This window comes from Urocampus carinirostris, chromosome 2 (genome assembly GCF_059441175.1).
Source record: "Urocampus carinirostris isolate Australia breed hairy pipefish chromosome 2, RoL_Ucar_1.0, whole genome shotgun sequence".
In the NCBI taxonomy this organism is placed as follows: domain Eukaryota; kingdom Metazoa; phylum Chordata; class Actinopteri; order Syngnathiformes; family Syngnathidae; genus Urocampus; species Urocampus carinirostris.
The window spans coordinates 12,118,789-12,131,966 of record NC_142350.1 but is presented as its reverse complement, the minus strand read 5'-3'; the positions used below and the strand labels follow the sequence as shown (position 1 = coordinate 12,131,966).

Sequence of the window (13,178 nt, the reverse complement as noted above, 5' to 3'; positions counted from 1 at the left end):
TCAAAGTATCGCCTGTTATCGTGTCACTATTTCTTTGTAATTGTCACAACGCGTACATACCTCTTTTAGGGCGTCATTTTAAGGGAAATTGTTTTAATTCCCATGTCATTTTTTTTGCAATCATACACGTGACTAAAACGTCAAAAAATAGCTTTGTTTTTTTCAACAGCATCGCTGAGTTCAGTGACATTAAAGCAAATTATAGTAACCCTTTCGTAAACGTAGACAGAGTGGAAATTACTACAACAAATTCTACTTAAAAATGTAATCCAAAACAAAATGTGTTATTTAAATACGGATCGGTCCTTTTTATGTATATTTTCGTGGTGTGATCCGTACTTGAAAAGTAAAGTACTTTTACTTGGAGTGTCCTTGAACGCACCATGAGAATCTGTAAATTGTCCTACTCCTCGTAGGAACAGCACCGTTAAACATGCTTAGTATGGCGGAGTGGGATCCACCTGCCAAGGAGCAGAGGTACGTTTGCTTTTTTTTGAAGTTTATAATCACTTTGGATCAGTTTTTTTAAGTTTTGATGTGGTTTCGATCCAAACATTTATTTTCTTCGCCGAGCTAACAACTCCGTTAGCTACTGGCAAGCTCCGTTCGTCTGCTCTGGTGAAGCGAAGCGAACTCCCCTGACAAATGAGTTATTTTTATTAACTTTTTGAACTTGAGATAGTTTTTTTATCAATTATTTTTATTTTGACAAAATCTTGCTACCCAACAATGTATTCGGCGCGCATTGCAGCCTGTTTGGTTGGGTGATTTACAGAACAATCTCTCAATTTACGTGAACAGTCAGACCTTGAGGGAGACGTTTTGTATTTATTATTACTATTAATAATAATGCGTCATTAAAACATTCATTTGAATAATGAGAAAATATACACACACTCTCAGTACGTGTTTTAAAATACTCGAAGATCGAGAAATGTGGGTTTTTTTTACATAACACAAGATCCACCTAAAGGGAGCTGACATGATTGCATGCCATCTTGATGCTACGGGTACCCCTAAAAACCAAAAAGCTTGCCAACAGCAAAAATTAGAAGGAAATGGGTAAGGCTTGGTCAATATACGTTTGTTTTGTTCCTTGTGCTTTGTAGCAATCGTTTTCGGTTGCACTACACGATGCAGTGACGTGTAGTGGTCAAAAATTACACAGTGTCCCTTTTATCTAAAACATTAATTATGAGCACCAACCGTATTCACATTGGTAAGCAATAGTGTCAATAAAATTGTTCAAACCAAAAAAAAAAAAAAAAATGCGTGTTGTTTTTTAAGTGTTTTCAAGTTCTGCTAGAATAGATCGTCAGGGAAGTCCCAGACTGCATGTCAGCAATGATAACAAAAATGTCATGGTCAAAGTTCAACCTGTAGACAAGGACTGAGGAACCGAGGGTGAAAAAACTGCGTGAATGTAGAAATGATTTGGGGTTAGATGTCTGGATGTTAAAAAGGATTGGGTGTCAGAAAAAATAAAATCAACTTTGAAACTTTGTAGTACTGTACTTACCCCCAGGACGGCGGTCGGCAACCTGCAGTCTTGAGGCTCTCTTGGGCTTTTTCAGAAAGGTTTGGAAATGGAAAAAGTTGGGGGAATAAAATATACATTTATTATGAAGTGACTTTTTCTGTAGTAGGATAAACATGATAAAAACATTCTTTGTCATGTTTTGTTGGGTGGACCCAAGCGCAGACGCATGAGCTGCATTACTAGATTTTTGTGGGTGGGCAAACCAAAACAACAAAAGGTGCTCCACACATGGTCGTGGGGAGAAGACCAGTAACAAATAACAGTCTCAAAAAAACTCATGGCTGGCCAAGTTCATGACGCCTGGAATAGATTGACCAATGATACCCATGTTGATAAGGTCCAACAATGATCCGACAGCTTTTGCTGTCGAAACAGTCCTTTCATACTGGGATCTTGCTTAGAGTTAGGCGTGAGGAACATTTGTGGGGTACTCCAGTTCTTTTGCAGCCTGATCCCCTCTCAAGGTTTCTTCATTTACCTCATGTTGAGGTTTTTGTGTTTTTCCTTGCCCTCATGTTGGTTTTAGATTAGGGGATGGTGTAATAATAGTCTGTAGCATACAAAAATCTGCAGTCTGTACAGCCCTTTGAGACTTCTTGTGATTAAGGGCGTCACAAATAAACATGACTTGACTTGGTGCCCTCTGGATGATTGTGGCATGCTGGATCTTAACAATTCCTAACCTTTTCCAATGTTTTAAAGGGACATTGTATATTCTTTATTGTGATGTAGTGGTAAAAAACTTTGGGGTGGGGAGATTTTGTACAGAAGTCGGATTTGGGCACAACACCGGCGCGCAGTTTTGGTGCGGCTTCCGCTTCACCGCCGTAATGCATGATAGTCTTTGAGATCCCGTCAGCAAACACGAGCTTTAACGTGCGCCACGAGCACCATGCTAAGCCGGGAAGGCTCTCGACTTACTCTGGCCGTACTGAGTGTACTGGTAGCCCACGGCTGCCACTGCTGGGTCCACGTGGCTTCCGCTTTACTATCATATAAGTTGCATTCTCAGGAAATGTTTTTATAACATGAGGCTCGGCTAGAGGGAACTAACATAATTGCCCAACATTTTCCTGGAAAGGGTACCCGAAGCGCCGAAGAATGGTGCATTTTGGTCGGTCCTCTTTAATTTGTATTTTCCCTTGTGCTTTGAAGCACCACACAATACAGCAACATCTAATGGTCAAATATTACACAGTGTCCCTTTAAAAATATTTTGAATAGATATTAAATCATATCTGTCTTTATGTAATAATCCTCCTTTTCTGAAATTGAAAAGCGGTTTATATAAGGCTCTTAATTTGTTTGTAGCTTTAGGCATCTTTGTTTTTTCTGTTGGGTCTATTGTGGCTTTAAAAAAATGGGTTTTCGACCCTTGTCTATCGATGCTTTTTTGGTTTCATTTTCCTAAGTATGTCAGCCTTCACACATTGGAGCCAATATCGGTAAAATCCTCATTGAACCATATTTCCAGTTTTATCAGACTTCTCCGTGTGTGTTGCAGCTCCTGGCTTTTAAGTTGGCTACCATCATGGTGCCCCACTTCCCTCACTCAGCTCAAAGACGCGGAGGAGAAGATGCTGAAAAGTGAGTGGCGCACAACGTAAACCGTTTTGGTTTGATAATCTCAACTTGACCTTTGATTTTGCAGGTGTGACGCAACCTTTCTCCAGACAGCACGTTCGCATCTCTGAAGGAAACTACCTGTGGACCATCGCGTTCCAGCCAACCGGCGCTCTGCAGTGCAGGCCCCCCCTGGTCCTTCTGCATGGTTTCGGCGGCGGTGTAGCTCTATGGTCTCAAAATTTGGACGCCCTCTCCGGCGGCGGTCCCGTCTACGCTCTGGACTTGTTGGGATTCGGACGAAGCAGCCGGCCGCTTTTCAGCGACGAGCCGGAGAGGGCCGAGGAGCAGTTTGTAGAAGCCCTGGAGGCGTGGAGGGAGAAGCTGGGCCTGGAGGAGATGCTGCTGCTGGGGCACAACCTGGGCGGTTATGTATCTGCTGCCTACACCCTCAGACACCCAGACAGGTACTATCAGGCATTAAAATGCAAACATTTCACAGTAAAAAGGTGTAACCTAGGCTAATTGTGTAGATCCGAGGAGAAAATATTTTGAGGGGGAGAAGGGATTTTGCGAAGACTGAACCAGGCGATTAAGAGGGTGCGTTTGAATTCAAATCTGTGCCATTCACATGGGCGGAAGTAGTTGCCAGTTTGGCCATGCAACTGTTGTGTTAAAAGGGAGGGCCACTACTTGTTGAAGATCGCAGCAAAGGATAAATCACACCAAATTTCTGTGTTCAAACCAATCAGGGTGGAGAATAGTCAACTGCAGCCCATTCGTCATAATACATTGATTAGATGGTGAACAAAAAGGCCATTAAAGTACTAATATCAACCATTGCAGTTCAAGGAACCTCTACATCGAGAACAACAGCGCCAACACATTTTATTGATTTCATTTGGTAAGTTTGTTTTTAATTTTTTTTGTTAAATTCAAGTATTTCGTGCACTGTGTCAAAGTCAAAGCCCGAGGGTATTTTCTCCGGTTCCTGAGATGATCTGGAATCGTGGTCTATTTGTTTTTACTATACGCGATGTTTCTTTTTGCACTTTATTTTATTGTAACAGAGTGAATGATAGAAAATTGATATATATTTTTTTTCAAAGTGATTTTAGCACACTTGAGCTAAAATATAAAATAGGGATATAGATATTTTAACATATTTAGTCCCTGGCAAGTACCAATACCTGAAACTGGTCCTAATTATATTGTTTTAGTTTTTTTTTAACTCTTTGTACTCTTAAAGAACAATTTTAGTGACCGATACTTCAAGGCAAACAAATCATGACATTATTCAGGTATTCGTAAGCAGTATTTACTACAGCATCTTAAAACTGGATTGAATTTTAATATATGTGCAAAAGAAAGGTCCGTTCACATTTTTTTTATTTTATACATCTGAAGTGCTAATGTTTTTTTTTAACGTGTGTAAAAAATTGTATTTCACACAAACTGTTATGGGTTTTAAGAAAAAGTGAGATGAACAGGTGTCTAAAAGTGTGTCTAAAATCTTTACATTTTATGAAAAAAAATGGTTGTGGGCAAAACAAGTAACTTTGTTTTCCAATTATTGCATTGTACATTTTGATAATTCGTTTTGTTAGAGATTGTACATGGATACATTTGAATCATGTAATCATGTGAACTTTTGTCAGTCATGCAGGTAAAAAATGTAGTGATTTCTGCAATATGTTAATTTACAATATAATTCTAAAAATAATTATTTGCACTTTTAAACTACATAAACATGCTATTAATACTGCCACTTATTGATAATGGAACTGACATTTCTTAATAATAGAATTGCCATGTGCAAATGCTTGGTATCCAGGAATTGCTAATAATAGATTAACAATTGAGTACTGTATTATCATTATGACTGAATTATTGTTAGAAGTGCCAGCATTTCTTGTACGCTTAGTCGTCGAAGTATTTAGTCATTTATGCAGCTTCAGAATCATTTCCAGGTCTTTGTGATCACTACATATTTCAATTCGCTTTCTAGGGTAAAGCACTTGCTGCTGGTGGAGCCGTGGGGGTTCCCGGCACGTCCTGAGAATCCTCACCACAACTCCATCCCAGTGTGGATCAGGGCCATGGGGGCGGTCATGAGTCCATTCAACCCGCTGGCTGGCCTCAGACTGGCCGGACCTTTAGGTTGGTACTCGGGCTATCCCGATTAGGAACTTCTGCAGACGATTATTGCAGACGATTATTGTACGACAAATACCATCGATGGACGAATATATCGTCAAAAAAATAAAGTAAAACCTCAACATTATATGCTACTACGATAACATCAGCTTTATATTACATATACTATACACCTTAATACTGAAGAGCAATGTGATGTTCAAGAAATCATCATTAACTTATTAACATTCTGTTCCTTTTATTAAAATGAGGGCAACAGTGGAGGATTTCAGCCTTTTTAGGTTCAAACCTTTTGAGGAACAATGCACTGGTGAAGTAACAGGTCTTAGACTCAACTTTTCAGTGATAAACTGTGAAGCTGAGGTGAACAGATGAGAAAAATACTCTAAGCGAACACAACAGAGCAGATAAATGTCTCTTTGCTTCTCTTCAAGTTGTAAGATTTCAGCACATCTTAAGTGAATGCAGCTAACAGCAGCAGGCAAATGTCTCCTTTCTTGACATTCTTAGGCTTTGAAAACAAAGACTGGCAAACAGTGAGCGGTATGTAAATAAACATTCATTTTTTTCCTAGAAACTGTAAAAAACAAATGCACAGCATAAGCTCTGCCAACATGACATCAACGTGAATATGAACTAGTAAACTTCAAATAGTTTAGCCTGGTGGGTCGTACAGCTTATCAAACTTGTACAGCATGGCTCTGAACGCTGGTTTGTCAACCGTATTGAACGACAGCGTTTAAGCGGCAATCCACCGTGTGATACAATCTGTTAGCGTGCGCCATTTTACACGGTCTTGTTTGTATGTGGTGATTCGCGTGTGAACTCCACGTACTGTATATCCAATTGACAAGCTGCAAGCCCTGGATTGTTTGCCATTATTCTTCAGCCCACTAGCTCAGCGAATTGTACCAGATGATTGGACCCCCAAGTGCTGCTTGAGATTAGTTGTGTTTGCTCCTTTCACTGGCACCTGCTTGAAACAAAGTCTACAGAACGCTTCTTCTGTCTTTTGGGGCTTACCGCTGTCGCTCCGTATAAACCCAGAATGTGTCCAAAATACTGAGGGTGGTGCTTGGTTTTTACACTAAAGGTTGCGCTGCCATGATGACGACATAACAGAGTGCCAATGTTTGCTTTTGCGTGTGTGTAGCTACGTGTTGACGTTATTTTCTGGACATTTCAGTCACGGGGGGGTCACAAAGAGGGGTAGACAACCCTAATTGGTACACGACTCCCAACGATTATGATTCATCATCTCCTGAGAGTTTGCAATACAGAAACGAATTGTTAAAATCGCACGGCTCGCCAAAGTAACATCTGGAAAAATTTGCAGTGGTGTAAGCACAATTATGGAGGACCGAACCTAAAATCGCACGGCTCGCTAAAGTAACATCTGGAAAAATTTGCAGTGGTGTAAGCACAATTATGGAGGACCGAACCTAAAATATGGAGAAATAAATACAGCATTTATTGCTCTATTAAAAAAAAAAAAAGCTAAAAAGAACCTCAAAGCGTGTCTGGGCGTTTATACACGGGGTTTTAAGATGGTATATTACCGTATTCTTGCAATGATTGATCAGTTGAAAAATATCGCTGACCACCATTGACAAACATTGGAAGCAATGGGAATCGAACCCAGGTAGGAACAATGTGAGTGCTGGTCTTAACCATGTCAAGTCATGTTTATTTGTATATCCCTTAATCACAAAGAGTCTCAAAGGGCTGCACAGATCAAAGACTATTGCAAACTACAGACTATTACGACACCATCCCCTGATATTGTCAACATAAAATATAGGTTATTCATATGCTACAGAATAGAAGTGTGTTTTAAGCTCGGATTTAAACATTTCCACCGAGGGTGCAGATCGAATAAATGATGCTGAACACGAAATTAGACCTGATCAAGCCAAACGAGTCACGGTAAGGGAAATATCAAATTGGGGTTTTTGGTATCAATGATACCATAGTTAAAGCTTTATGACAAATATTTTTGAAGATATGGCCGTTAAAATGATGGCCTTCCATCCATCTTTATTCTATTAAAAGACGTCTTTTTGGTGTGATGTCTTTCAACCACTAGACCGGAGGTCAGAAACCTGCAGTTTTTCTGTTTTCATTTTTTAGAAATGTTGGAAATTGAAGAAATGGGGGAGGATAAGATATTATTTTTTTTGTGCAATGTTTTTTTAGAATAACTATTAAGTATTGAATAATTATTTGTTTATGTTTAAATTCTTTTAATTATTTTTTTTTATTTTTTAAAGTTTAAAGTTTAGTTTTTTTTACCAGCTTACCTTTCTACCAATCAAGCTACCTTTTTAGCTATTTAGCAAGCATTTTTGCTAGGTTTTAACATTTTTTGCATGCTATCTAGCTGAAATTTGACCTTTTCTCTATTTAACAAGCATAAATTTGGCCTCCTTTCTAGCTAGCTATCTAGCTTTGTTTTTAGCTTTCTATCTGACTTTTTAATCCTTGTGGTAGCTAGCTAGCTCTCTTAGTTTTTTTTATCTGTTGGGCTAACTATCAAGCTACCTTTTTAGCTATTTAGCAAGCCATCTAGTTCAGCTGCCGTTTTAGAAATGCATATGAAACTGGGTGCTCTTTGCACTAATTAATAACAAAAAGTAACTCTTGGCTCGAAAAAGGTTGAAGACCCCCGAGCTAAATGATTGTTTATTTTCATCCCACTCTCAGGTCCAACACTGGTCCAAACAATCCGGTCCGACTTCAAGCAAAAGTATTCCTCTGTTTTTGACGACAACACTGTGGCAAACTACATCTACCATCTTAATGCTCAAACTCCCAGGTGAGCGAGTTCCTGCACACTGAGGCCATCGTCCTGCGTCACAATCCTGATTAAATTCCCTGCTTCAGCGGCGAAACGGCATTCCGGAACATGACCATCCCTTACGGCTGGGCCAAGCGCCCCATGCTGGAGCGCATCGGTCAGGTGAAGACGGGTATTCCCATTTCCTTCATCTACGGATCGCGCTCCAGCATCAACAGCGCCTCGGGATACGCCTTCAAGAAAACCAGGCCGGAGGTGGGAATAACGGTAGGTGCTTTGATATTGGAGTGTCATAGATGAGACACCGAGCTACACCACCATAGGACCGTGACCACAGATTGTAGCTTTGATCCCAGATGGTGAAAACTGCAACAGTAGAATGCAATACATTGAGCGGAACCGGAAGTGATGCAGGAAACCCAGAAGTAGGATTATTTTGCAACACTTTTGAAGTTAAAGCTCAAATAAATACTAAATATTTATGCAAAACACTTCAATGAACTTACATCTGTTTTTAGCCTTTTATTATATTGTAAACATAGTAACTTATCAAAAACAAACAATTGCCTTTGGGGTAACAGACATTTCTCCTGAATATCTTCGATGGATTAATAGATTTCAATTTGTACATAAAGTAGTGAGGGCTTAACACGCTCCAAACAGTCTACTGAAAATTGAATTCATCCATAGTTTTTTCGTACGTAAATCTTTGAATATGATAAACATTTCTTAGTACGAATGTCATTATTAATATTATTTTTCTTTATTTTATTTACTTATTTTCAGTGTTTTCACCTCTAGCAGCAGTCTGTTGCCTTGAAAATTGTTAACTTTGTTCCATGATGAAACCGTAAAACACTCCAAAGTTAAAACCTTCATGCCAATTTTTTTGTAATGATGCAATATTCAATAGATTTTTTTAAAATGTAACATTTTTTTAATAAAAAAAAAATGGTCTTGTTGCCCTCTGCCGCACCAAACTGGTACTACAACTGTCTGCCTCTTAAAGGAAATTGTCTACTCTTATTTGCATTGATTTAATCTACATAGTCACATATAATTCCTGTGATACAATAAATCAATGATCTCATTAGTTGCTAACGCTTTTAATACTCGATTTTATTCAATTTTGTTGATTATTTGTCGCAGCCCTTGTGTATTCATAATTTTACATACAAGTCTCACCGGAGTATACGTCGCACCTTCGGCCAAACTATGAAAAAAACTGATTTATAGTCCAGGAAATACCTTAGACTCGTTCAGTTTAAAAATTAAGTATAGCTGCACACTGATGCTCGAAAGGTTCCTACTAACGAGTTGGAATTGAAATATTTCTAAACCTAATTTTATTCACCATTCTTCTCCGGCTCAGGTGATCCGAGGAGCGGGGCATTACGTTTTCGCCGACCAGCCTGAAGACTTTAACCAAACGGTCCTCCGCATCCTTGCCAGAACAGACAAGAGCAGCACAGATTTTGGCCCAAAGCCTTGACAACTCTTTTATTCCATTTTTTTTAGCTATTACACACTTTGAACTAAAGCCCACTACTCTGGAGACTGTTGAAACCATTTCAACTTCCCTCTTATGCACTTTAGCAACCTCAGATGCTCTCAGAGGATTGCGTCAATAAGCCAGTGTGAACAATGTGATCACTCGTGCCCCCGGGGGGAAGGTGTTGGGCAACTCTTATCTGCATCTGGAAACACAATTCTCTGAATCGGACATCTTGTTTGGAGCGTCGGATCTATATGGAATGTTCTCAGAGATACGAGGGAAAAAGCAAATAGAACAAAGGGCAAGCGCCTGCGTTCTACTGATACAGTGATCTCTCTTTGTATGAGCACCTCCAAACATGAGAATTTTAGTATACAGTACCAGTTTTTGTTTCATTTTTTTCAAAACAAAACTCTTGCTCTCCACACGAAGGAAAATCCAGTTCACCAGCAGTCCGGGAGGCTACCACTCGTCAAGTCACATTTATTTGTGACACCCTTAATCACAACATTTCTTAAAGGACTGCACATGTAACAATTTAACCATTCCCTGATCTGAAACCAACATGCACGCAAGGAAAAACTCAAAAACCGCCGCACGAGGAAAATAAGAAACCTTAAGAAGGGGCCTCACAAGTTGTAATCCCTCTTCCAGGATGACCAGGGTGCAATAGACCTGTGACTGGTTACCACCAGCATCAGCTCTTTCAGTTGTTGCATGCAAAATACTACAGGCAAAAAAAAATGCTTATCTCATACCTGTCAACCTGTGCCAATTGTTCCCCTTAATGATTGATGCCCTTATTAACAAATCCTCTTTATTAAGCGATAATAAATCTTACAAACACAACGTAGCAACTATTTACTCACAACATGACAGACTATGTAAAACACGGGGACAATATTAGCAATCTACAATGAAGTTGTGACAGACGATCCGGATTAAAGCCGATATTGTCAAGACAAGGCCGTTCCTTTTATTTCTTCTCCGAACAAAAATTGTTATACGGCATACAAAATAAAAAATGATCAAACGGTATACAATACAGGGGAAATGTACAGTGCTGTGAAAAGGTATTTGCCACCCTCCTGATTTCTGTGTTTTTAGCATATATATCACTCGCAAAGATTTCAGATCATCAAACCAATTTTAATATCACGCAGGCAACCCAAGGAAATATAAAATGCAGTTTTGAAATGTTGATTCTATTGATTAAGGCAATAAAGAAATCAAACCTTACCTGGCCCTATGTGGAAAAAGTAATATCCCCCTAAAACTAATAGCGAGTTGGGCCACTTTTGGCGGCGAGAACAGAAATCAAACGTTTACGATAATTGGAAATGAGTCTCTCACAGTGCTGTGGCAGAATTTTGACCCACTCTGCTTTGCAAAATTGTTTTAATTCTGCCCTATTGAAAGGTTTTCTTGCATAAACTGCTGTTTAAGGTCACATCAAAGCTTCTCAATTGGATTTAAATCCAGAATTTGACTTTATCATTCCAGAACCTTTGTCTTTTTAAGCCATTCAGGGGTGGACTTGCTGGAGTGTTTCTGACCATTGTCCTGCTGCATGATCCAAGAGCGCTTGAGTTTAAGGGAACGAACTGATGACTGGACGTTCTCCTTCAGGATCTTCTGGTAAACACCAGAATTACTTATTCCGTCAACCACAGCAATTTGTCGTGGTCCCGAGGCAGTAAAGCGTCTCCAGACCATCACACTGCCACCACCAAGTTAAATTCCTGACTCATCAGTCCACAGAATGTTCCTCCAAAAGTCTTGAGGATAATCAAGATGCTTTTGGGCAAATATGAGACGACTCCTTGTGGTCCTTTGTGACAGCAGTGGTTTTCGCCTGGGAAGTCTACGTTGGATGCCATTTTTGGCCAGTGTCTTTGTTATAGTGAAGTCATGAACAATGACCTTAAATGGGCTGCTTTACTTTTCACAAAGGTCCAAACAGGTTTTGATTCTCTATGTGCCTTAAAAAATGGAATCAACATTTCAAAATTGCATTTTATATTTTCTTGGGTTGTCTGTGTGATATTAACATTTGTTTAATGATCTAAAACCTTTGTGAGTGATAAACATGCAAAAAACAAAAAAATTCAGGAATGGAACAAAAACTGTTTCACGGCATTATATAAGTTGACAGGTATGCAATCTCTGTGATTCTTCCTCGCAACCGCCGCTCCCCTTCATAATAAACTCATTTTATTTTAATATATTTATCTTACTCCTGTATTTTTTTATGTTTAATTACTATTTGCTGCGGCTGCATCGGCTCGCTGCAGTTTAACTGTACGGGTCAGGTGTATCGACATTTCGTTCTGTGTGCATGGTTACAAAGAATGACAATAAAAGTAAATTCTATTTGAATGTGTTATTAATTATCAAGATGTGTTTTAGATCTCTTCACTTGGATTATTATGGGAGGACGGAAGCTGACCAAATTGTTTTTTAAATATTTCATATAGAGGAAAATGTGCTCGTTACACAAGCGTTTTAAGCTCCGAGTATGATCCTGGACCGAATAAAGCTCGTAAGAAGAGGTACCACTGTACTACGCTCTCCCAAACAGCAGGTGGCAGCCCCGCACACTCTACCAACAAGATCCATATTGGGACAGTTTATGACCCTCTGCCACAATCCACGCCATGGAATTTGGTTGACTCTTCCTGTTTAAAAAGGTGCACCATCATCAGTCAACCATCCTTTTCACATTTTATTAGCTTGAAATAGCAACTTGCTAAAACTCACATGGGAAAGCTGTTGACCTCATTCATGAAATGTGCAAGTAATCCGTAAAGCTCCAGTTCATTTGATACCAAACAAAGTGTCAACAACCTTCTGTTCAAATGCCAGGATGTGTAAAATATAGGAGCTATAATACGCATATAGTACTTGTAAAATTAATTATAAATACAGGTGGGCAGCAAGGCGGCACAGTAGTTAGCGCGTGTGCGGCATAGTTCTGAGGTCCTGAGATCGAACCTTCCTTTGTGGAGTTTGCATGTTCCCCCCGTGCTTGGGTGGGTTTCCTCCAGGCACTCCGGTTTCCCCCACATTCCAAAAACATGCATGTCAGGTTAATCGGCCAGTCCTGATTGTCCCTTGGTGTGAATGATCGAGTGAGTTGTCTGTCTCTGTGTGCCCTGGGACTGGCTGGCAACCGGTTCAGGGTGTCCCCTGCCCACTGCCCGGAGATAGCTGGGAGGGGCTCCAGCACCCCCACGACCCTATTGAGGATAAGCGGTGCAGATAATGGATGGATGGATGAATATAGGTGACGTCCAACTTACAACTGGGATCGATTCCAACCAACCGGTTTTAAATCAATTAGAATGGCGCCATCTGCTGACGAGATGGTATACAGGGTTCGTATGAGTGTTTGAAATATTTGAAAATGCTTGAATTCCGGGTGAAGTGCTTGTAAATGCTTGCCATGTTTCTCAACAAGTTTGCTTAAAATTCACACTGTTCTCTGGTGGCTTCGCTTTTCCCTCGTTATTAGCGGCTGCTGGCAATAGTATGGCATTGTCCTATGAAGTGTCATTACTCCCTATGGGTCGCAGCCAACAGGGCAGGTGATTGTCACACATAAACAGGACACTATGAAATAGGTT

At 39.8% G+C, this 13,178-nt stretch overlaps 1 protein-coding gene across 1 annotated transcript; it reads left to right on the top strand.

The window, feature by feature from the left end:
• Positions 1-134: 134 nt before the first annotated feature.
• Positions 135-11,931, top strand: abhd5a (abhydrolase domain containing 5, lysophosphatidic acid acyltransferase a). Its single transcript, XM_088328935.1, has 7 exons — positions 135-477; positions 3,045-3,127; positions 3,192-3,570; positions 5,112-5,263; positions 7,964-8,075; positions 8,144-8,324; positions 9,430-11,931. Exons 1-7 carry the CDS (start codon positions 434-436, stop codon positions 9,547-9,549), a joined length of 1,071 nt encoding a protein of 356 aa, XP_088185061.1. The 5' UTR covers positions 135-433; the 3' UTR covers positions 9,550-11,931.
• Positions 11,932-13,178: the final 1,247 nt, after the last annotated feature.